This window comes from Aquarana catesbeiana, linkage group LG05 (genome assembly GCF_042186555.1).
Source record: "Aquarana catesbeiana isolate 2022-GZ linkage group LG05, ASM4218655v1, whole genome shotgun sequence".
In the NCBI taxonomy this organism is placed as follows: domain Eukaryota; kingdom Metazoa; phylum Chordata; class Amphibia; order Anura; family Ranidae; genus Aquarana; species Aquarana catesbeiana.
In genome coordinates, this window is record NC_133328.1 from 51,193,955 (window position 1) to 51,218,517 (window position 24,563).

General features: G+C 43.9%; 1 protein-coding gene across 5 annotated transcripts in view; it reads left to right on the plus strand.

Moving 5' to 3' along the window:
• Nucleotides 1-24,563, plus strand: part of CACNB2 (calcium voltage-gated channel auxiliary subunit beta 2) — a 426,586-nt gene that overhangs the window by 136,913 nt on the left and 265,110 nt on the right. The window contains exon 1 of one of the 5 annotated variants that reach the window (XM_073629740.1): nt 14,867-15,241. The exons of the other annotated variants lie outside the window; for them this stretch is intronic. Coding sequence (XP_073485841.1) covers nt 15,194-15,241 — 48 coding nt within the window. The 5' untranslated portion in view covers nt 14,867-15,193. Of the gene's footprint in view, nt 1-14,866; nt 15,242-24,563 lie in introns of those variants that run through there. 5 annotated transcript variants of the gene reach the window in all.

A 24,563-nucleotide genomic window follows, 5' to 3' on the forward strand; every position in this document is an offset into this window, starting at 1 on the left:
AAGGCACTGTATGTAATGGAGAGGTATTAGGCACTGCATGTAATAGAGAGGTATTAGGCACTGCATGTAATGGAAATGTATTAGGCACTGCATGTAATATAGAAGTAGAAGGCACTGTATGTAATAGAGAGGCATGAAGTATTGTATATAATATGAAGGCATATAAATGTATGTGTAACATAAAGGCATATAGAACTGTGTGTAACGTAGAGATTTGGCACTGTAAGTACAACAGAGGTATAAAAAAAATGGTCAGATCTGTCTAATGCCCCATTTATGTCTAATGCCCCGTACACACGAGTGGATTTTCCGTCGCAAAAAACTTGGATGGTTTTTCTGACGGAATTCCACTCAAGCTTGGCTTGCATACACACGGTCACACAAAAGTTCTCTGGACTTTCGACCGTCAAGAACGCGGTGACGTACAACACTACGACGAGCCGAGAAAATTAAGTTCAATGCTTCCGAGCATGCTTCGAATTGTTTCCGAGCATGCGTAGGAATTTTGCGCGTCGGAATTGGTACAGACGATCGGAATTTCCGATCTGAACTTTTTCCGACCGAAAAATAGAGAACCTGCTCTCAGTCTTTTGCTGGCGGGAATTCCGCCAGCAAAAGTCCGATGGAGCATACACACGGTCAGAATTTCCGACAAAAAGCTTACATTGGACTTTTGCTGGCGGAATTTCCAATCGTGTGTACGGGGCATAAAATATCTAATGTCTATGGGCACCTTAAAGTGGTCATGTACTCTTTTAAAACAAAAATGTTCTTAGAAGCAGATAACACAAAATGGTTCCAGCAATAAAAGCAACTATTTAGTGTCACTGTGTTACCGGGGTCCGACTTTCCCTAACTTCATGGCTAAGCCCTGCCAAATGCCATTCCTTTGTCAAATGAAATGATCTCAGTGGTCAGTAAGAGCGATCTCATTGGACAGGGGGATCACAGTTGGTCTAGCTTAGCCATGCAGACATGGAAAATCTGCCCCAGTAACAAAGTGAAACTAAATCAGAGAGGGGCACAGAGGAAGCTGTTCTGGCTAATAAAGGTAACAGCAGTCATGTAGTATCTTTTGTTAGGCAGGACTTCTTAAATGTTTAAAATCGAGTACAGGTTCCGTTTTAAATATTTTTGGACTGTAAGTTGCATATTTTAAATGGTTTGATGACAGTGATCTTTACTGAAGTGATCCCTGTAAAGGTAGGGAATCTCTGGGGGGTTTGATGTGTGGCTCTTTAAGCCTTTAAATGCTTTGGATGTGTACCCAAAGAAAATTTTTGTTTCAAAAATCACAATCAAAGACAGGCCTAGGACAAGGGGGAGGGGGGGGGGGGTGTAAGCGCATAGGGCAACCTTCTACAACGTACGCTTCTGAAGTCGATTGCCGCTCATGTAGTGTTGCACATTTTGGCTTTTTTTGGTCTAGAGTGCCAAGGGGCCTTGTTCTTGCGCTGAACAAAAGTATACTTATTTGTATGTAAAAATGTAATAAATTTGTAATAATTAGTCACATGCCACCCAGCGGTAGGAATGGTAACTTTTTAGCAGTTTCTGAAAGTCGCTTGTAACATGCAAGCATTCCTTATGCTGGTAGGTTAATTGGTTTCTGTCCAAAATTGGCCCTAGTATATGAATGTGGGTTGGGGACCTTAGATTGTGGGCTCCTTGAGGGTAGGGACCGATCAGTGTGTGTGCGATGTATGTGTAAATTGACGGCGCTATATGGGTACCTTAAATAAATAATGATATAATAGATGAGCATCTTAACGAGACACAATGTACAGGGATAGGAACAATTGTAGACACTCACTCAGGTTGAACAGGATGGATTGGTGTCTTTATTCAACCTTATTAACTATGTAACTAATTATAGCATAGAAGTCTCTGTCTTTTCAGTTTAAAGGCAACTTGTAAAGACAGATATGTGTGCAGCTATTCTTGACTCCCTTTGAAAATGACAGTCCCTGCAAAGTCGCACTAATCTTCAGCTGACCTGGAGCAAGAATGCAGATGGTCTAGTAAAAACTGCATACTTGAACATTTTTTCTGGGTTAGTGGATTACTGGGTTGTGAAGCTGAAGGATCAACATGAAAGCCAAGGAACTAACACTTTAAAAAGAAAGTTAGGGATACCAGCAAATACTGTATATTTCTCTAGATATATTCCCCAGTTGAAGGTCAAAGAATAACTTGAGTAACATTGCCATCTAGTGGCAGAAATTGAAAATGCACAGCTACAAGATACTAGTCCATTGCTTGTGTAGGAAGCTGTATATTTAAAACTATGTTTTGGGTTTATTATAATGGGAAGAATAATGTATAATGCCACCCATGATATTATCACTTAGTGCCAATTCAAAGCAAGAGAGCTATTCCTAACCATGTCAACTGCAGTCCTCCTGCTGCCTCTTACATACCGAAAACTTAATATTTTTAGAGTGACAGTACTATTTAAAGAAATTAAATCGCAAAAATGTTGTGCTCTGTATGATGATTACAGAGAACTCAGATTAATGTAAATGAAGTGAACTTTCTCACTCTTGGGTTAGTTATAAAATATTTATTAGGGAATATTCACCCAAAATGCATTGATCAACATTTATCGTATGTATCAAACCAAGTTAGGGGACACTTGCCCTACATTTTTCCAATTAAAAATTACTTTCTCCAATTTTCAATGGAAAAAAAAAGTCTTAAGCCCCTGTTCACACTGGTGCGACTTGTCATGCAATTTGACAGTTCCAAATTGCATGACAAGTCACACCCCTTTGCCAGCAATGGAACCGTTCATATATCACCGTGACTCATGTCGCAGCAATTATAAAAAAGGTTCATACACTACTTCTTTTTTTTGCTGTTTAAACTGTTTTATTAAATTGTTGCAAATATGACATATAGACAAAACGTGATTCTGCACTACTTTTTACCCATTTCATTGCGACTTGCATAGACTTCTGTTAAATGAAGTCGCAAACCGCAATGAAATCTACAGTGCAAATCACACTGATGTGCGGCTTTGAAATCGTGCAAAAGTAGCGCCATTTCAAAGCCGTACCAGTGTGGATCTGAGCTTACTGTAACTATCACAGTGGTCAAGACCATACAGCGGTTTACCAGGACAGGTTCCACTCAGAACAGGCCTCGCCATAGTCGACCAAAGAAGTTGAGTGCACGTGCTCAGCGTCATATCCAGAGGTTGTCTTTGGGAAATAGATGTATGAGTGCTGCCAGCATTGCTGCAGATGTAAAGGGGTGGGGGGTCAGCCTGTCAGTGCTCAGACCATACGCCGCACACTGAATCAAATTGGTCTGCATGGCTGTCATCCCAGAAGGAAGCCTCTTCTAAAGATGATGCACAAGAAAGCCCACAAACAGTTTGCTGAAGACAAGCAGACTAAGAACATGGATAACTGGAACCATGTCCTGTGGTCTAATGAGACCAAGATAAACTTATTTGGTTCAGATGGTGTCAAGCGTGTGTGGCAGCAACCAGGTGAGGAGTACAAAGACAAGCGTGTCTTGCCTACAGTCAAGCATGGGGGGTGGGAGTGTCATGGTCTGGGGATGCATGAGTACTGCCGACACTGGGGAGCTACAGTTCATTGAAGGAACCATGAATGCCAACATGTACTGGGACATACTGAAGCAGAACAAGATCCCCTCCCTTCAGAGACTGGGTCGCAGGGCAATATTCCAACATGATAAGACCCCAAACACACCTCCAAGACGACCACTGCCTTGCTAAAGAAGGTGATGGACTGGCCAAGCATGTCTCCAGACCTAAACCCTATTGAGCATCTGTGGGACATCCTCAAACGGAAGGTGGAGAAGTGCAAGGTCTCTAACATCCACCAGCTCTGTGATGTCATCATAGAGGAGTGGAAGAGGACTCCAGTGGCAACCTGTGAAGCTCTGGGGAACTCCATGCCCAAGAGGGTTAAGGCAGTGCTGGAAAATAATGGTGGCCACACAAAATATTGACACTTTGGGCCCAATTTGGACATTTTCACTTAGGGGTGTACTAACTTTTGTTGCCAGCGGTTTAGACATTAGTTGTCTGTGTGTTGAGTTATTTTGAGGGGGGCACAAATTTACACTGTTATACAAGCTGTACACTCACTACTTTACATTGTAGCAAAGTGTCATTTCTTCAGTGTTGTCACATGAAAAGATAGAATAAAATATTTACATAAATGTGAGGGGTGTACTCAGTTTTGTGAGATACTGTATGTATTCAGCCCACATTGTCTGCCTTTTGAAGCTGTACTCCAGGGAAACAGCTAAGTACACATTTGGAAAGCATATATCAGAGCTGTTATCCTGCCGGTCGTAGGATGTGCAGAACCCTTCCAGAGAAAGGCCTTGTGACCTGACTTTTCTTTGCTGCAGCTTAGCAAAAAAAAAAAAAAAAGCCTGGTCACCTCCCTTTCCTCCAGTCTGTGATTGGACAGCGAAGAAGTAGCAACAGTTCGCCCCCAATTCACACTGCTTTCCCCTCCTGTCAGCACCTAATTGGCCTCTAGTACTGATCCTTCCTTTTCCAGTCTGAGCTCTGCTGTACAAGAATTACACAAGGCTGATCATTTGGTCAAATTCAGGTATGTACAGTAGCTGCATATTAAAAAAGTTCATTATTTTAAACCACTCGACCTCAGGATTTACCCCCCTTCATGACCAGACCATTTTTTACGATACGGCACTGCGTTACTGTGACTGACAATTGCGCGGTTGTGCGACACTGTACCCAAATAAAATATATGTCCTTTTTGTTTCCCCACAAATAGAGCTTTCTTTTGGTGGTATTTGATCACCTCTTGCGATATAAACAAAAAAAGAGCGACAATTTTAGTTGTTTTAGTAGCTGATGGTTTTGTATATGTGCCTGCAGTTGGTTTTGAAGTGGTTTTAAAGGCTTGCTATAGGCTACTCGGCAGAGGGGAAGAGCCAAGGGGAGACCCGAGAAGAGGAGGATCTGGGCTTCTCTGTTCAAATTTATTGCACAGAGCAGGTAAGTATAATATGTTTGTTGTTTTTTTTTTAAAAATGAGGTTTACAATCACTTTAAGGACCCAACCACACTGCTCATGTGCTAAAACGCAGCATTTTACAATGCAGGCAGCTGTCCGTTTTGGGCTACGGTGGGGTACGGAAGGGGGGCGGTGTAATGCATGTTTTAATACATCACACAGTTCCCTTTTTTTTTGTTTACTTTATTTGAAGTGCACAAAGTGACACTTTGTTTATGTCACTGCACAGAAGTGCGTGCGCTGCGCTGCGCTGCCTGCACTGCACCTCCGGGCTGCATTCCAGAGTGACTGGGGCACATGCAGTACCTTGAAAAAGTATTCATACCCTTTGAAATTTTCCACATTTTGTCATGTTACAACCAAAAACGTAAATATATTTAATTGGTATTTTATGTGATAGATCAACACAAAGTGACACATAATTGTGAAGTGGAAGGAAAATTATAAATGGTTTTCAACTTTTTTTTACAAATAATTGTGTGCATTTGTATTCAGCCCCCTTTAGGCTTGACTCACATCTATGCATGTTGCTTTTGAGCATTTCTGCAGTGCTTTTTGCGGTGCTTGCTGCATTTTTGGACACGCGTTTTTACAGTGATTTTATGGCGATTTGCATTTTTTTTAACTGTATATAGCTGGTTTCTAAGGAGGGGGCCACCGCGTCCTTAACAACCGATGAGTCATCAGTTGTCAGCGGGCTTCCCGCTGAATGAAAAGAAAAAAAGAATTGCCGGCTAAAAAAAAAATCGAGAGAAAAAACAGCGTGGGGTCCCCCCCAAGTCCATGCCAGTCCCTTGGGTCTAGTATGGATTCGGAGGGGACCCCCACACACACCAAAATTTTTTAAAACATGGCGTTGGGGTCCCCCCAAAATCCATACCAGAGCCTTATCTGAGCAATCAGCCCAGCAGGTCAGGAAAGGGACGAGCGAGCGGCCTCCCCCTCCTAAACCATATCAGGCCGCATGCCCCCAACATGGGGGGATGGGTGCTTTGGCGCAGGGGGGCTCTGCACTCCACACCCCAAAGCACCTTGCCCCAATGTTGATGGGGACAAGGGCCTCTTCCTGACAACCCTTCCCCGGTGGTTGTCGGGGTTTGCGGGTGGGGGGCTTATCGGAATCTGGAAGCCCCCTTTAACAAGGGGGCCCCCAGATCCCGGCCCCCCCTATGTGAATGAATATGGGGTACATTGTACCCCTACCCATTTACTAAAAAAAAGTAGTGTAGTGTTAAAAAATACAGTAGATAGTTTTTGACAAGTATTTTATTAAAAATCTTCTTCTTCTTCTCCACTTCTTCCTCCAGTCTTCCTCCATCTTCTCTCGCATCTTCATCCTCCGGTCTTCTCCTTCTCCCCCTGCTTCTTCTTCCGCTCTTCTTCTGTCTCCTTTGTCCGGTGTTCTTCTTCCTCTGCCGCCACTCCCGCCGATGACCCTCCTCCGATGGTGCGTCCCACTGATCTGTTGGCGCAGATGTCCTGCATTTCTTAAATAACGATGGGGGCCTGGAAATCAGATTGCGTCATCCGAAGGCCATGCCCCCTTGTGACGTAACGGACCAATCATGCCTCGGGCGGTGACGTCACTAAGGCGGCGTGGCCTCCGGATGATGTATTTCAATTGCCACGCCCCCATCGTTATTTAAGAAATGCAGGGCATCGGCGCCGACAGATCAGTGGGACGCAGCATTGGAGGATGGTCTTCGGCGGGAGCGGCGGCAGAGGAAGAAGAACACCGGACAAAGAAGACAGAAGAAGAGCGGAAGAAGAAGCAGGGGGAGAAGGAGAAGACTGGCAGATGAAGATGTGGGAGAAGATGGAGGAAGACCGGAGGAAGAAGCGGAGAAGTAGAAGAAGATTTTTAATAAAAGACTTGTCAAAAACTGTCTACTGTATTTTTTAACACTACACTACTTTTTTTTTTAGTGAATGGGTACTCATTCCCCATACTCATTCACATGGGGGGGGGGGCAGGATCTGGGGTTCCCCTTGTTAAAGGGAGTTTCCAGATTCCGATAAGCCTCCTGCCCGCAGTCCCCAACAACCACCGGGCAAGGGTTGTCGGGAAGAGGCCTTTGTCCCCATCAACATGAGGACGGGTGCTTTGGGGTGGGGGGGGCAGAGCCCCCCCCCGCCCCAAAGCACCCATCCCCCCATGTTGAGGGCATGTGGCCTGATATGGTTCAGGAGGGGGCGGGCGCTCATCCCCTCCCTTTCCTGACCTGTCGGGCTGCATGCTCGGATAGGGGTCTGGTATGGATTTTGGGGGGACCCCCACGCCGTTTTTATAAAAAAATGTAGGGGTCCCCTCCGAATCCATGCTAGACCCAAGGGCCTGGTATGGACCTTGGGGGGACCCCACGCTGTTTTTTTTCACGATTTTTTATTTTAGCTGCCTTTTTTTTTTTTTTTACATTTACATTTTTTTACGTGGCGGCCAACTTCCCCGCCCCCTCCTTAGTAACCAGCTATATACAGTGTAAAAAAAAAAGAAATTAAAAAAACGCAAAACGCAAATTGCGGCAAAATCGTGGTAAAAACGCGGTACTTGCCTTTTGGATGCGGGTCCATTGAATTCTAGTCCCTGACCCTTTCCAAAAACGCAGAGGCACAAAAATGCATTGAGGTGAACATGTTCCATAGGAACCCATGTTAAAAAATTTCCCTGCATTTCTGCAAAATGCATCAAAAAACGGATTAGTGTGAATGGAGCCTTACTCTGATACCCCTAACTAAAACCTAGTGGAAACGATTTACTTCAGAAGCCACCTAATTAGTAAATAGAGTCCACCTGTGTGTAATTTAATCTTAGTATAAATACAGCTGTTCTGTGAAGCTCTCAGAGGTTTGTTAGAGAACCTTAGTGAACAAACAGCATCACGAAGGCCAAGGAACACACAAGACAGGTCAGGGATAAAGTTGTGGAGAAGTTTAAAAACGGACGTTTTTTCGGGAGCAGTGATTTTTTTAATGCTTAAAGTGAAACAATAAAAATTAAATATTCCTTTGAATATCGTGCCTGGGGGTGTCTATAATATGCCTGTAAAGTGGCGCATTTTTCCCGTGTTTAGAACAGTACCACAGCAAAATGACATTTCTTAAGGAAAAATTGTCATTTAAAACTGATTGCGGCTGTAATGAATTGTAGGGTCTTGGCAATATAGATAAAAATCATTGAAAAAAAGGGCATGGGATCCCCCCCGGTCCATTACCAGGCCCTTTGGGTCTGGTATAAATATTAAGGGGAATCCCAAACTAAAATTTTAAAAATTAATTGCATGGGGATCCCCCTAAAATCCATACCAGGCCCTTCGGGTGTGATATGGAAATTAAGGGGAACCCTGCACCAAATTTAAAAAAAAAATGGCGTAGGGGTCCCCCTGAAAATCCATACCAGACTCTTATCCGAGCACGCAACCTGGCAGGCTGCAGGAAAAGAGGGGGGGACGAGAGAGCGCCCCCCCTCCTGAACCGTACCAGGCCACATGCCCTCAACATGGGGAGGGTGCTTTGGGGTAACACTCCAAAGCACCTTGTCCCCATGTTGATGGCGACAAGGGCCTCATCCCCACAACCCTTACACGGTTGTTGTGGGGGTATGCGGGCGGGGGGCTTATCAGAATCTGGAAGCCCCCTTTAACAAGGGGACCCCCAGATCCCGGCCTCCCCCCCATGTGAATTGGTAATGGGGTACGATGTACCCTTACCATTTCACAAAAAAGTGTCAAAATGATCAAAAAGACAATTGCCGGTTTTGACAATTCCTTTATTAATAATGTTGTCTTCTTTCCCCAGCTTCTTCCTCCATCTTCTTCTGGTCTTCCTTCGGTTTTCACCTTCTTCCTCCATCTTCCTCTGCTTCTTCCTCTGGTCTTTTCCATCCATCCATCCAGCTTCTTCTTCCTGCTTTGTCCTCCTGACGATCCGCCTCAATGGGAGGCTCCCACCGTCTGACGCTTCTGTGCTTGTGACAGTTCTTATATAACTGAGGGCAGCGCCACCCGGTGACCCTGCCCCCTCTGACGCCACAGGGACTTCCCTATGGCTTCCCCGTGGCATCAGAGGGGGGCGTGGTCAACCGTTTATGTTATAAAAGTTATATAAGAAGCGGGGGAAAGAAGAAGACATTATTAATAAAGGAATTGTCAATAACCAACTCAGAGGCGTAACTAGAACCTTCAGGGCCCCGGTGCAAGGAACCATGAAGTGCCCCCTGACCTCTGGTCTCGGGGCCCTTTCTAATGATCCTGGTGTCCTTTTCTCCCATCGCGGGGCCCTTGATTATGGTCCTGCAGCAGGACCCCTTTCTGGCGTCTTTTACACATTTGAACCGATTGGACCACCCATTGTTTTGTATGGGGAGGCAGATGTAAACAGACGTGTCCATTTACACCTGCCTGCATCCGCTCCAATGAAAACAGACTAGCGGATTGGCTGACAGTCAGAACGGTCCATAGAGAACAGCAGTCTGTGTCCACTCTCCACAAGTGGAGTAGACATGGACCTGTCATCTGCCTGCTCAGTGGGGATCAGCGGAAAGATCCCGCACTGAGCAGGTGGATTTGTTTGGCAGAGTCCGCCCATGTGAAAGGGCCCTAAGGGGGGGCTCTGTGGACTGTAATGTAAAGGAAAACTGATGTAAGAGGTGCTCTGGGAATCCTGATGTGAGGGGGACTCTGCTCACCAGAGCCCCCCATGTACATCAGAGTCCCCCTTTACATTACAGTCCACAGAGCTCTCCCTTACATAAGTGTGCTCAGAGGCTGGCGAGATAAGAGAGGAAGGGTGGGGGACACTTCCCTTACCATAGATGGAGGCTTGGGCCCTGGATTGGTCAGCAAACAAGATCTACTAGCCTGTGCTATACATACACTAAGGCTACTTTCACACTGAGACGCTTTACAGGCGCTACAACGCTATAAATAGTGCTTGCATAGCGCCTGTAAAGAGCCTCTCCTGTCTCTCCAGTATGAAAACCTGAGGGCTTTTACACTGGAGCGATGCACTTGCAGGACGGTAAAAAAATAGTGCCGCTTTACCGCCGATGCCCGCCCCAGTCTGAAAGTAGCCATAGGCTGGCAGAGCATGCTGGGGCTTGTAGTGCACCACACTAGGGAAACCCCAGTGGGCTGCTGTGTTGGTTGAGGGGCTCTGGAAGGGACAACACAATCAGTCCCATCAATGACTGACCCACCTGCGTGCTGCTTTCTTTTCAGTCACTGAGAAATTTCATTAAGAAGCAAGGTGACTGGCTGACCTGGAGAGCTGTGGATCCTCTGTGGAGGGTTGCAGCATCCATAGTACAAGCTGGCCTTTCCTCCACTATCTACCTGCAGGCTGCTGGAGTTTCTATTTGCAAAGCACGGAGCTGCCAAAGATTGAAATGTGGGCGGGGCCACAGGGACACACACGAGGGGGGTGGGAGAAGATCCTGCTCTCTGTATCTCTTTCCTCTCCTCTCCTGTCCGATGTCCGTGCGAGGAGGGGGGGCGGGCTGTCAGTACGGGGTCTGAGCAGTGTGACAGAGAGTGTAATAGACACTCTCTGTTCATAACTGCAGCCAGCAACCCCCGAGCCACATCCCGGGGTTTTGGGCCCCCCCAGCATGGGCAGAACTCCAGGGCCCAGTCGCAAGTGCCACTGGTGCGACCCTGGAAATTCCGCCACTGAACCAGCTATTGTCTTTTTTTACCATTTTGGCACTTTTTTTGTGAAATGGTAGGGGTACATCGTACCCCATTACTAATTCACACAGGGGGGGAGGCCCTTGTTAAAGGGGGGCTTCCAGATTTCGATAAGCCGCCTGCCCACATACCCCCACAACCACCGGGCAAGGGTTGTGGGGATGAGGCCCTTGTCGCCATCAACATGGGGACAAGGTGCTTTGGGGGATTACCCCAAGGCACCCTCCCCATGTTGAGGGCATGTGGTCTGGTACGGTTCAGGAGGGGGGGGCTCTCTTGCCCCCCCTCTTTTCCTGCGACCTGCCAGGTTGCGCGCTCCGATAAGGGTCTGGTATGGATTTTGAGGGGGACCCCTACGCTATTTTTTTTTAAATTTGACGCAGGGTTCCTCTTAATTTCCATATCAGACCCGAAGAGCCTGGTATGGATTTAACCTCCCTGGCGGTATGATTATTTTGGATTTTAGGTGCTGAAAGCGGTACAATTATTTTGCATGGAAATATGGCGTTTTATATTGTAGGTCTGTAATTCTTAACAATAACACACTTAAATCTGTCCAAACAAGAGTCTAGTAGATATCCCGGGTATGATAAAGTTTGAAACACAAAAACACAAATTATAATATAATAAATGAAAATAAATAATTAAAAAAAATAAAAATAAATAGTAATAAAATAAATTTCCCCACGATTCACTATCGCTCAATTCTGCAAGTGTTCTAATTTACTATCGCTGTTTTCTAGCTGGTCTAAAACCACTTTTGACGTAAAGGGACACTTTTTGGTTGCCATGGACAATTTCAAATTTCCAGGCAGAAAGAACAGTATATATCACATAAAACTGCATGCAGGGCATGGGCCAAAGCACTGGGGACAAAAGGGATGTGAAATCATTTCATACAGTACTGTAATCTGTAAGATTACAGTAGTGTATGTGTTATGATTTTTACTTTTTTTTTAATTTGTCGCCAGGCTCCGCCTCCGTGCGTCGCGACGCTCGCAGGGAATGGAGCCTGGCAAGGAGAGGCTTCGGAGGAGGACGGAGCCCACAGACACAGCGGGGGGACATCGCAGGATCCCGGGACAAGGTAAGTAAAGCCACACCAGGATCCTGCGATGTAATCCCGAGTGTGGCTCGGGGTTACCACTAATGGTCCTGAATTTTAACCCCGAGCCACACTCCGGAAAACCGCCAGGGAGGCTACGGGGGACCCCCACGCAATTTTTGTAAAAATTTTGGTTCATCAGGGTTCCCCTTAATATTCATACCAGACCCGAAGGGCCTGGCAATGGACTGGGGGGGGGGGGGGGGTCCCATGCTCTTTTTTTCAATAATTTTTATCTATATTGCCGAGACCGGACAATTCATTACAACCGGGATCAGTTTTAGATGACAATTTTTCCTTTAGAAATGTCATTTTGCTGTGGTACTGTTCTAAACACGGGAAAAATGCGCCACTTTACAGCCAAAGGAACTTTTCATTTTTATTGTTTCACTTTAAACATTAAAAAAATCACTGCTCCCGAAAAAACGTCCATTTTTAAAAATGTTTTTTTCATTGATACATGTCCCCTGAGGCAGGACTCAGGTCCCCAAACACTTTTTATGATAATAACTTTGCATATAAGCCTTTAAAATTAACACTTTTGATTTTTAACGTTAATGTCCCATAGACTTTAACTGTGTTCTGGCGGCTTTCGAATTTGCCCCGAACACCGCATATTGTTCGGTGTTCGCAGAACATCCGAAAAACCAAAGTTCTGCCCGAACTTATGCTCGGGCCGAACCGTTTGCCCATCCCTAGTCCTATTATAGTGGTCACAATCATTGGGAATGGAAAAGAATGGACTTCATAGGCATATTTAAAAGGGTTTACAATTTTATTTATGAAAAGACATAGACAGGTTAAAAAACAACATATATAAATTAGTGAAAGTGATTAAAAAAATAGTGTCTCAATGGATATACAGCGGCCCATAGTCCCAGTGGACTCAATAGGCTAGGCTGGGGTCCAAGAAGAAACCTTTATATAGCAATACTCTAGTAAGATAATATATATAATAGCCTGAATAGATACAACCCTATAATCATAGTGGTTAATAAAGGTATTCAGAAGACTTGTTCAACTAGTTTTGCATTTAAAAATGCTTCTTCTGGAGCTAGGTAGATAAAGGTATTATATATATATATATATATATATATATATATATATATATATATATATATATATATATATATATATATATATATATATATTACAACACTGAGGCAAGGCAAACAACTGGACAGCAGCCCCCGGAGGACCATCACGTCAAAGGAGGATAGGTATAGGGGTGAACGAATGAAAGGCAGGTGACTGGGTCTATATTAATAATAATTTAAATGGCGTGAGTGACCTTACATGGTCAATGATTGTAGATAGGTGGCCATTTCCTCACCGCCTCTGGTGCACCATTCTAACATGAGCCATTCACTTTGAAGGTATCCTCATCTGAGGGATGATAATATGGAGCAAGTAGTTTGGAGCATATACAAATACAATGATAATATAAAGCTGTGCTAGTAAAAAATATTCCGGTAGATATCAATGCGCCAGCAGGATAAGATCATCATGTGATCCAGTTTACACCAACTGCCCATGGATAAGTGTCTCCTCCTTATGACGCCCCATGGGTGGAAGCGTGCATGGAAGCAGTTTATATTTACTAAAACTATTGCACTTCCATGTTCTGTGTATTATGGGAAACCAGATATAGTGAATGCAGGGTCCTGACTTTAGTAATGCTTTAAGTTAATGACAACCCAAACGCAGGTCGCAAAGGCAATGCGTTTGCCTGCACTAGATCACATGGTATAAATGTACCATGTGATCCGGTTGCAGTGCGTTTCCAAAAGTAGTGCATGCTCTTTTTTTGGTGCGATTTGAGCCCATTCAATGGGAATGGGCTCAAATCGCACCGCACTAAGGCCTGGTTCACACCTATGCATTTTTTAGTGCATTTTCAGCACTGCAGAAACACACTGCAGTCCATTTCACATGGTTTCCTATGGATGTAAATCACATCTGTGCATTTTATGGAAAGGGCCAGGGATTTTTCTCTGGTTTTTGGTTCCATAGACTTCAATGGATCAAAAAAGTGTATTGAAAAATGCAAAATGCATCTGGAATATGCAAACTGCAACCTGCATAGGTGTGAACCAGGCCTGAATCACATGCGGATCGAACAAAAATGCACTGCGTGTTCATGTCCGATTCACAGTGTGACCCGAGCCTAAAAGAAATCAGTACTGAGAGAAAAACATAGGCTGCTAGTCTTATGGCTATCAGCCTGGGTTCACATATATGTGAATTGGATGCAGATTTCTCCGCATTCAATTCGCATTACATGCAAATGCGACCGTCTCCCAATGGAGCCGTTTAACACAGGTCCGGGGTGGCTACGGTCTGGATTGCAGAAGGGTCCTGTGCGTCTATGGATCCGGTTCAGGTGCGAATTCAGGCAAAAATTCAGACCTGAATCGCACCTGAACCAGTGAACAGGAAGCATCAGACCTCATGCTGGGAACTGTGGCCGGAGATATGTGAACCCGGCCTCAGTTTTTTTTTTTATGGCACTAATCTTGAAGACGTAAGAGCAAGTGAGAACAAAACTCCAAACTTGTCATTGAAACAGCATGACAGCCAGGCGAATAGCATTTTCAGAAGGGAAGGCCAGAAACGGCAGATTACTTCTGTCTCCTGTAAACCCGTCGTGTTCCTGTGTTCAAAATCAGCAATAAATGCAGCCTGTGCCATAGACGGTTAACGCCAGCACACAGCTGGTGAGCGCATAATGTATCGCTACTGCAGCAGCCAAGTCAAGAAACAAGGCCGCTAAGCCATGCTGCCTGCGGTTCTGGGTGGAATGTACAGTGCCTGTAAAAAATTTGCTGGCTACTGCTTGTCATCCAATGAATTGCGAATAAATAAGTCAGCGTGTTGAGACTGGGAAGAAATGGTCAGTGATTGGGTTGTATTGATGGCGAGCTGCAGGGCTGACAGCTCTCCCCGTATGAGTTTCCTATATGAAGACTGATTGCCATGTAGACCCGCAGCAACACAATGCCATTTCCCACCTCCACAATGCTCCAATATTGTTCTAGCTGTGGACCAACATTGCTTCCGTCCCCAATGCTGGCAATAAGGGCTGTCAACATTGCAGTGCAGCGTTGTGTCTGCACAGGCTGGTAGCAGTGCTCAGCATCCATAAGGACACTATGCTCTTTGTAAACACGTCTGTGGCATGACAAGATTCATCTCATGTGGAGGACAGACTGTGTCTAGATTCAGGGACAAGCTGTTGGCTGATTGTATAGCTGAGTGGACAGCTGAGGGTTCTGGCTGTGGGTAGCTAAGGCAATAGAGGCATGGACCGAATCCCTGAGGGAAAGGTGAGCCACGTCGGAGTCCGATGCTGATGGCATTCTGCTCTCCTCTTCATGCAGTGCTGTGGACTGGGACATCGTCGGCGAGTACGCGTTTCCTATGTAAGTTGAACGGTGACTTATTGGCTGTCATTCGTCATCAATCCGATCCTCATCCCTCAGCTAAGACCTATGCATTAAAAATCGCATTAGCGGCATGTCAGATCAATGCAAGATGATGTTAGGGATTTGCTTGTGTATGTATATATCATGTTATGTATTATACGTAGCAATGTATGCACGCAAAAACGCACACACACACGTAAACACACACTTATACCTATAGGAATGTGTACAAATAGAATTATCGATGTAGAAATATGTATAAACGTACACACTTAGATATGTATTAATATCGCATGTGTTGTAATATTTGTGTTTGTTTATATTGCACCAACATATTCAACAGCGCAGTACAAAGTGAAGACGTACAAGGGGGTAGATCAGCAATAAACCCAACAATATTAGTATACTAATATGTTGGGCAAAAATGCTTACGATAGATAGATAGATAGATAGATAGATAGATAGATAGATAGATAGATAGATAGATAGATAGATAGATACATACATACATACATACATACCTATAGTATATGCACAAAACTAATAGTTGTTTAAAAAAAATAGATATATATAGATATATAGATATACAGGTATATTATTCATATTATACAGGATTTATATAGTGCCAACAGTTTGCGCAGCACTTTACAATGTAGAGGGGGGACAGTACAGTTCAATACAGATGGGATTATATATAGGGATATATAATACTAGTTGACATTTAGATAGTATATGCACCGAAATGTTATATATTTTTATATATATATATATATATATATATATATATATATATATACACATATACACACATACACATGCATACATACGTAAACAGACACACACGTATACAGAAGCACACATATACACATGTTCCCTGTAAGCATATTGTAAGAGATGTATTGGATACACAGTTCATTGTATGTTATGGCATTCGATATGTACTCCCAGCTGAGATGTGATAATTAGGGCATATTCCTGCATAGCGGACTGCAAAAGGCAGGCTAACCTGTTGGCTTAACTGAATGCAAACAGCAAGGAAGAGGAATGTCAGTGTCATTTCTGCAGACTGCATCCTCAGTGGACGCTGCAGATGGAAGCGTTTCCTAGCAACAGCACCGTCATATGCTTGTTTTCCTTTACATGGACCCGCTGTGCATACCAGAGTAATCCACAGACACTTGTTGAGAGGGATATGTAAAGAAAACGGCTCGTCTCAGAGAGGGTCCTTGCGGTCAGAGCTCATGTTTATGCATTTGGATGATGACAGAGATAATGAAAGTTTGATCGATGGTGAATGGCGCAATAACCTTCACTTAGAATACGTGCAGGAGCTTAACTGTTCTGTAAGGAAGTTACCAGAAGTGTACTATGAACATAACTATCGTTAAAGGTCATGTTGATAGGGTGTAGTGTTCAATGTCTGTATAGGAATGAATTATGTTTAGGGCAGCTGATTACCACACCAATGAGGTATCAGATCTGGTGCCAGGTGAGCCCATTTCAAGTCACCCTGTGTGATTAAGTGGCCACTTGCTCCAGTGCTGAACCCTTTACTTTCCCTCCTAGGTCATATCACATAAATGGGGTTCTAGGCCTTTAGAAAGTGATGGCTCAACCCATCCCAGCCATGGTGATCTACTCACATCATCTTGCAACACCAAAGACCCTTTCTAACACATCATTACAGGCTTGTCAGGATCTCTCGATATCGCTGGTTGATATTGGTGTGCCAGGGAAACATTGTGACTGTGATAAGAAGGTGACTGAATATGGGGATTACCATTAAACATAGATCGCCACACTGGAAACAAAAGATTGTGACCACCAATAAACACAGGAACCTAGAGTCTCCAGATGTGATGAGCCACCACTAGTGGACAAGACACAGAGAGTGACCAAAAATGCCAGAGTGACAATGACCATTATAGTAAAGTATGTTACTACAGACATGGATTACTACAGCCAGAGAGTGACCACCACCATAATCACCAATAGATCCAAAGAGTGACCCCCAGCATATTCACGACTGCACCTAGGCAATGACCACTACCAAAATTATCAATAGACCCAGGGACCACCACCACCATAATCACCACTAGGCTCAGGGAGTGACCCCCACCATGATCACCACTAGATCCAGAATGTGATCACCACCACAATCACCACTGCTTACAGGTAGTGGCTAACACCACAATTACCACTGCTTTCAAGTAGTGTCCACCACCATAATCACCACTGCTTTCAGGTAGTGAACACCATGACAATCACTACTACTTCCAGGTGGTGACATATATTGCCATATTCATCATTGGACCCAGGAAGTGGCCAACTTCATAATCATTACTAGACCCAGAAAGTGACAACTACGATAGTCACCACTAGACCCATGGAGTGACTACCACCAAAATCAGGGCTATATCCAGGGAATGACTACCACCATAATCACCACTAGACCCAGAGAGTGACCTCCAGCATAATCACCACTGCATCTTGGGAGGAGTGACCACCATCAAAATCATCAATAGACCCAGAGTGTGACCACCACCAATATCACCACTGCTTCCAGGTAGTGACCATGACCATAATTGCCACTGTTTTTAGGTAGTGGCCACCATCATAATCACCGTTACTTCCAGGTAGTAACTACCACCCTAATACCCACAGGACCCAGGAATTGACCACCACCATAATCACCACTCGACCTAGAGAGTAATCACCACCATAATCACCACTAGACCCAGGGAGTGATAACCACAAAATTCACTGCTAGATCCACCACCATAATTACCGCTAGACCCACGGAGTGACCATAACCATAATTACCACGAGACCCAGAGAGTGACCACCACCATTATCACCAGTACCCAGGAAGGAACCATTGCACTAGACCTAGGGAGTGACCACCATAATCACCACTAAACACACAGAGTGACTACCACCATAGTCACCACTAGACCCAGAGAATTACCACCACCAACATCACCACTAGACCCATGGAATGACCACCACTATAATCACCAGTAGACACAGAAACCTCCAGTGGAACATTTACAAAAATTAGGCCAGAGTTGATCTTTAAACTGTAACTGATATAGTGGGTTTTTTGTCTGTTTAATGTGACCAGTTGTGCTATATTGATTAGTTTGACCAAGTCCTTTGTTCATGACCACTAAGCACTCTCATAGTTTCACCATACCACATAACAATCACTATCCCGTATTTTGGCAGCAGGTCCTCCACTAATACAGTACATTTGCTCACTTTCCTAATAACAGGTGACTCAGCATTATGTCACGTTACCAACTTTTTGATAACTGTCCTTTTCATTCATGTTCTGATGGTTTGAGGACATGGAGAGACAGGGGAAATGAATTGGACATATTTATGTACAGGCTCTTTGTGAATTTATATGTGCCTTGTTAATAATACATAATTCATATATTCACCTTCCAATGTTTAGTCTGCACCATTCATAATATAATTAATGAACTAAATACTGCTTCTTTTTTTCTTTGCCACGCACGCTGATCGTGTCCATCTACGTCTATATACTACGCTATCGCTAATTCTTTACAGATTAGTCAGTGTACTTTCACAAGTGTAAATGAGCTATTGCAAAGGATATGACAGATCCGGTAATGTATATAATGAAATTCCTCCATCACAGTTCTTATTTTGAATTATGAACACCCTTTTATAGCCATATTTTACGCAATTTGTTAAAGAAGTATTTCAAGTATGGATATTTTAAACATACTTATATTAGTCTAGCTTGGATCAATGTAACTACAAGTGCATCTCACAAAATTTGAATATCATCAAAAAGTTAATTTATTTCAGTAATTCAATTCAAACAGTGAAACTCGTATATTATATAGATTAATTACACACAGAGTGATATATTTCAAGCATTTCTTTCTTTTACTTTTGATGATTATGGCTTACAGCTAGTGAAAACCCAAAATGCAGAAAATTTGAATATTGTGAAAAAGTTCAGTATTGTAGACTCATGGTGCCACTCTAATCAGCTAATTAATTCAAAACACCTGAAAAGGTTTCCTGAGCCTAAATGGTCTCTCAGTCTGGTTCAGTAGGTTACACAATCATAGGGAAAAAAAGACTGTTGACTTGACAGTTGTCCAGAAGACAGTCAACCCTCCACAAGGAGGGTAGGCGCTCTTTCACACGGGACGGATCCATGATGATCCGCCCCGTGAACATCCGTTTGCTCAGCGGGGACCGCTCCGCCGATCCCCGCTGAGCAGGCAGATGACAGGTCTGTCTCTGCACACTGTGCAGCGACGGACCTGTCAGAGCGCCGCTCTCCTCTATGGGGGATCGGATGATGAGGGACTGTAGAGTCTGTCGTCACCCGATCCGATCCGAAAACGGATGGAAAAGTAGGTTTTTCCTCCGACGCTCCATAGAGGTCTATGGAGGGTCCGTTCAGGTCCGCCTAAAAAACTGACAGGCGGACCTGAACGGATCGTTCGTGTGAAAGAGCCTTAAGTCACAAGAAGCTGGCTGTTCACAGAGCACTGTATCCAAGCTTATTAATAGAAAGTTGAGTGGAAGGAAAAAGTGTGGTAGAAAAAGGTGCACAAGCAACAGGGATCGCAGCCTTGAGAGGATGGTGAAGCAAAGGCTATCCAAGAATTTGGGGGAGATTCACAAGGGGTGGACTATGGCTGGTATCAGTGCTTCAAGAGCCACCACACACAGACGTATCAAGGGTATGGGCTACAACTTCCACATTCCTTGTGTCAAGCCACCTCTGAACCAGAGACAACATCGGGAGTGTCTTACCTGGGCTAAATAGAAAAAGAACAGGATTGTTGCTCAGTGGTCCAAAGTCCTCTTTTCAGATGAAAGTAAATTTTGCATTTCATTTGGAAATCAAGGTCCCAGAATATGGAGGAAGAGCGAAGAGGCACATAATCCAAGTTGCATGAGGTCCAGTGTGAACTTTCCACAGTCAGTGATGATTTGAAGAACCATGTCACCTGCTGGTGTTGGTCCATTGTGTTTTATCAAATCCAAAGCCAGCGCAGCCCTCTACCAGGAAATTCCAAAGCATTTCATGCTACCCTCTGCTGACCAGCTTATGGAGATGCTGATTTCAATTTCCAGCAGGACTTGGAACCTGCGCACACTGCCAAAAGTACCAATACCTGGTTTAATGATCATGGTGGCCAGCAAACTCGCCTGACCTAAACTCCATAGAGAATCTGTGGGGTATTATCAAGAGGAAGATAAGAGAAACCAGACTTAATAATGCAGACGAGCTGAAGGCCGCTATCAAAGCAAACTGGGCTTCCATAACACCTCAGCAGTGCCACAGGCTGATCGCCTCCATGCCACGCCGCATTGATGCAGTAGTTCATGCAAAAGGAGCCCCAACCAAGTGTTGAGTGCATACTGTACTGTACACGGACATACTTTTAAGTAAGCCAACATTTCTGTATTAAAAAATCATTTTTTTATTGGTCTTATGTAATATTCTAATTTTCTGAAATACGGAATTTAGGGAATTTTTTGAATTGAATTACTGAAATACCGTAAATTAACTTTTTGATATTCTAATTTTATAAGATGCACCTGTATGTAAATACCATACCTGGCCGATGCCCCTGGAAGCTGGAAATCACTGAGATAGATACCGCTTCTCCAGTGATCTTCACTTGCTTCCAGGTCCTGAGCCCAGCAGTTGCCCTGCTGAATTCTGAACACAGGAGGTCACCGGCAGTGGTGCCATTCAGAGAATCCTTTGCATTTGCTGAACGAATGTAAAACATATTCTCTGACTGGACGGGGTGGGTCGGAGGATTCTAATTTTCAAATTTCTGCTCATCAGATGATTCTCATATTAACCAAATGTATCCTTAAATCACTAACCTAGTCTCAAAATCCCAACCAAATCATTCTCTTCGTTCCTCCCAAGACCTCCTGCTCTCTAGTTCCCATGTCACCTCCTCCTATGCTCGTCTCCAGGACTTCTCCCGAGCCTCTCCCATTCTCTGGAATTCCTTACCCCAATCTGTTCGACTAACTCCTACTCTGTCCACTTTTAGGCGATCCTTGAATACTTCTCTCTTAAGAGACACCTATCCTGCCTCTACTTTACAACTGTACGTTTATTTTCTCAATCAGCTTCCCGCCCCCCACCTTTTGTATTACTTGACCCTCCCTTTTGGATTGTAAGCTCTAACAAGCCGGACCCTCTGATTCCTCCTGTATTGAATTATATTTTAACTATACTGTCTGACCTCACATTATAAAGCACTGCGCAAACTATTGGTGCTGTATAAATCCTGTATAACAATAATAATATACTTTAAGGCCCCATTCAAGGGAAATGCGCGCGTTCCTGGAATCATGTGACAAACGCACTAAAGTGAACTTCGCAGTTGTGTTGCCATTAATTCTTAATGGCACCCCAGATGTGGGTTGCAGTCACACGTTTTGCCATGAGAAAACACACAAAAATCCAAAAAAAAAACCACACATCGCAAAATGCTTTTAGCTCAGTCCCATAAAAAGGTACATGAGATACTTTGGTGCATTAAGGCAGCCCATTCAAGTTGCATAACAAACGTGGAAAAGAAAACCTGTGAAAAAAGTGCCACGTTGCACAGGTGTGAATGTGGCGTAAGGCAATAGAGAAAGTGCAGTAACCTCCTAGTAACCAATCAGAACATTTTTCAGTGATCCGATTATAGTAGAGATTAAATATAATGTTTTACTATAGGGTGCTGCACTTCTCTTTGCAACATCTGCTTGAATTAGCTCAGTAAATGTGTTTAGTTGTGTGATATACTGTTGTGAAGGAGGTCCATAGAGTGCCATTGTTTTAGAATAGTTGTGTTGAGCTGCAATATCATATTTCAGCAGAAGTGGAAGTCTAAAAAGTCATCTCCTGCTCCAATGGCCCTCTACCGGATGCATTCTCTTTTTTATTTAATTTTTTTTGGGGGGGGTTTAAGAATTACAGCAACTTTATTCTATATAAAGCTGCAAAAAATTACAGCAGCATCACTTTGGGAGGGATTTACTAAAACTGGTGCACACAGATTATGGTGCAACTCTGCGTAGTAGTAACCAATCAGCTTCCAGGTTTTATTGTCAACGTCACGCTGGAGGCGTTTTTCAAGCCCCTAAGTGCTAAAAATAGCACCTGAAAAAAGCCTCAGCTGCAATCCCAGTGTGAAAAATCGAGTGCTTTTACACTGGGGCGCTGCGCTGGCAGGGCGTCACAAAAAGTCCTGCAAACAGCTTCTTTGTTGCGCTGTAGGAGCGGTGAATACACGGCCCCTAAAGCACCCCTGCCCATTGAAATCAATGGGCAGCACCGCCGAACCGCCGGCAAAGCGCCGCTGCAGCGGCATTTTGCAGGCGGATTTAACCCTTTTTCGGTTAAAACCGCCTCACTAGCGGATAAATAGCGCTGCTAAAACGATGGTAAAGCGGTGCTAAAATTGCGTCGCTTTTCCGCCGATGCCCAGGCTCTTTCAGTTTGAAAGGGCTCTTAATCACTTAAGCCCCGGACCATTTGGCTGGCCAAAGACCAGAACACTTTTTGCGATTCGGCACTGCGTCGCTTTAACTGACAATTGCGTGGTCGTGCGACGTGGCTCCCAAACAAAATTGACGTCCTTTTTTTCCCACAAATAGAGCTTTCTTTTGGCAGTATTTGATCACCTGTGCGGTTTTTCTTTTTTGCGCTATAAACAAAAAAAGAGCGACAATTTTGAAAGAAACGCAATATTTTTTACTTTTTGCTATAATATCCCCAAAAAATATTTAAATTTTTTTTTCCCTCAGTTTAGGCCGATATGTATTCTTCTACATATTTTTGGTAAAAAAATCACAATAAGCGTATATTTATTGGTTTGCGCAAAAGTTATGGCGTCTACAAAATAGGGGATAATTTTATGGCATTTTTGTTAATAATTTTTTTTTACTAGTAATGGCAGCGATTATTATTATTTTTTTATTCGTGACTTTGACATTATGGCGGACATGTCGGACAATTCTGACACATTTTTGGGACCATTGGCATTAATACAGCGATCAGTGCGATTAAAAATGCCTTGATTACTGTAAAAATGTCACTGGCTGTAAAGGGGTTAACACTAGGGGGCAGTGAAGGGGTTAATGTGTGTCCTAGTTTAAGTTCTAACTGAAGGGAGATGTGGACTGTGCAGGGAAGCTAACAGATCGCTGTTCATACTCTGTATGAACAGACGATCTGTCAGTTCTCCCCTCAGAGAACCTGAAACTGTGTGTTTACACACACAGTTCCAGGTTCTCCGTGTGCCCCAAGGGATCGCGGGACCGCGGGGCACTCGCATCGGCTTCGGCGCCCACGCACCCCCCTAGTGGGCACAGGGCGAAGCGACGTTACATAACATTGTTTCGCCCAGCCGTGCCATTCTGCCGCAGTACAACTGCGGTGGCTGGTCGGCATGTGGTTAATTTTACAAGCTGAAGTTAGAAGCTGATTGGTTATTATGCACAGCTGCACCAGATTCTGTGTGCTCCAGTTTTCTCCCCCAATATGTCATCTTGGCATGAGTGGGCGTGATAGATTATAGATACAGTACAGTATACATTGATATTTAGCAGCCATGTCAACTCACCCCAATATACAATGAGTCACCCTGGTTGTTTTTTACCCCTGTAACCCTGTTTTCCTGCATGACAATATGGTGTTTTTTTTAATCACCAGTAGGGGGCAGAGAAGGTCAAAGCTATCTCTCATGACAGGTTCTCTTTATAGGCAGCCATGGAAAACATGTAAATATACAGACAACTAATATCTGACAAATGTCAGTCATATTGGCTGCTGTCCTATTGCAAATTAAAGGATGTTAATTGCTTGTATTTAGTGATTTAGGCAGCTTGTTGTTTTAAAGGCAGATTCTCTTTTGCATATTCTTGGGAAGCTGAAAATATGCCATTTAATATGCCATTTCTGAATGTTTCCCTGCCGTGTAACAGAATTTGGATGGAAGAGGACACAGCATATTGCATCTTTGTTGCACACAATCAGGCTGCCCCGGCAGCTGTCACAGATAAAGAGTACGACTCGGCTTTGTGATCCATTATTCAGCTTATAATAATGTAGTCTGCATGGCAGGAGGGCCCCGGCATAGACAGAAGTTGCTGAAAGAGGGAAAATATCTTTAGTTGTGGTTAACATCTCTTTCTGTTCCTACAGTATATGTACTACATAGGGGTGAAGGTATAGGCAGCTATTAACCTCTTTGTGGCTAGTGGAATATTTTAACCACTTCCCATTCAGGCCAATTTTGACATT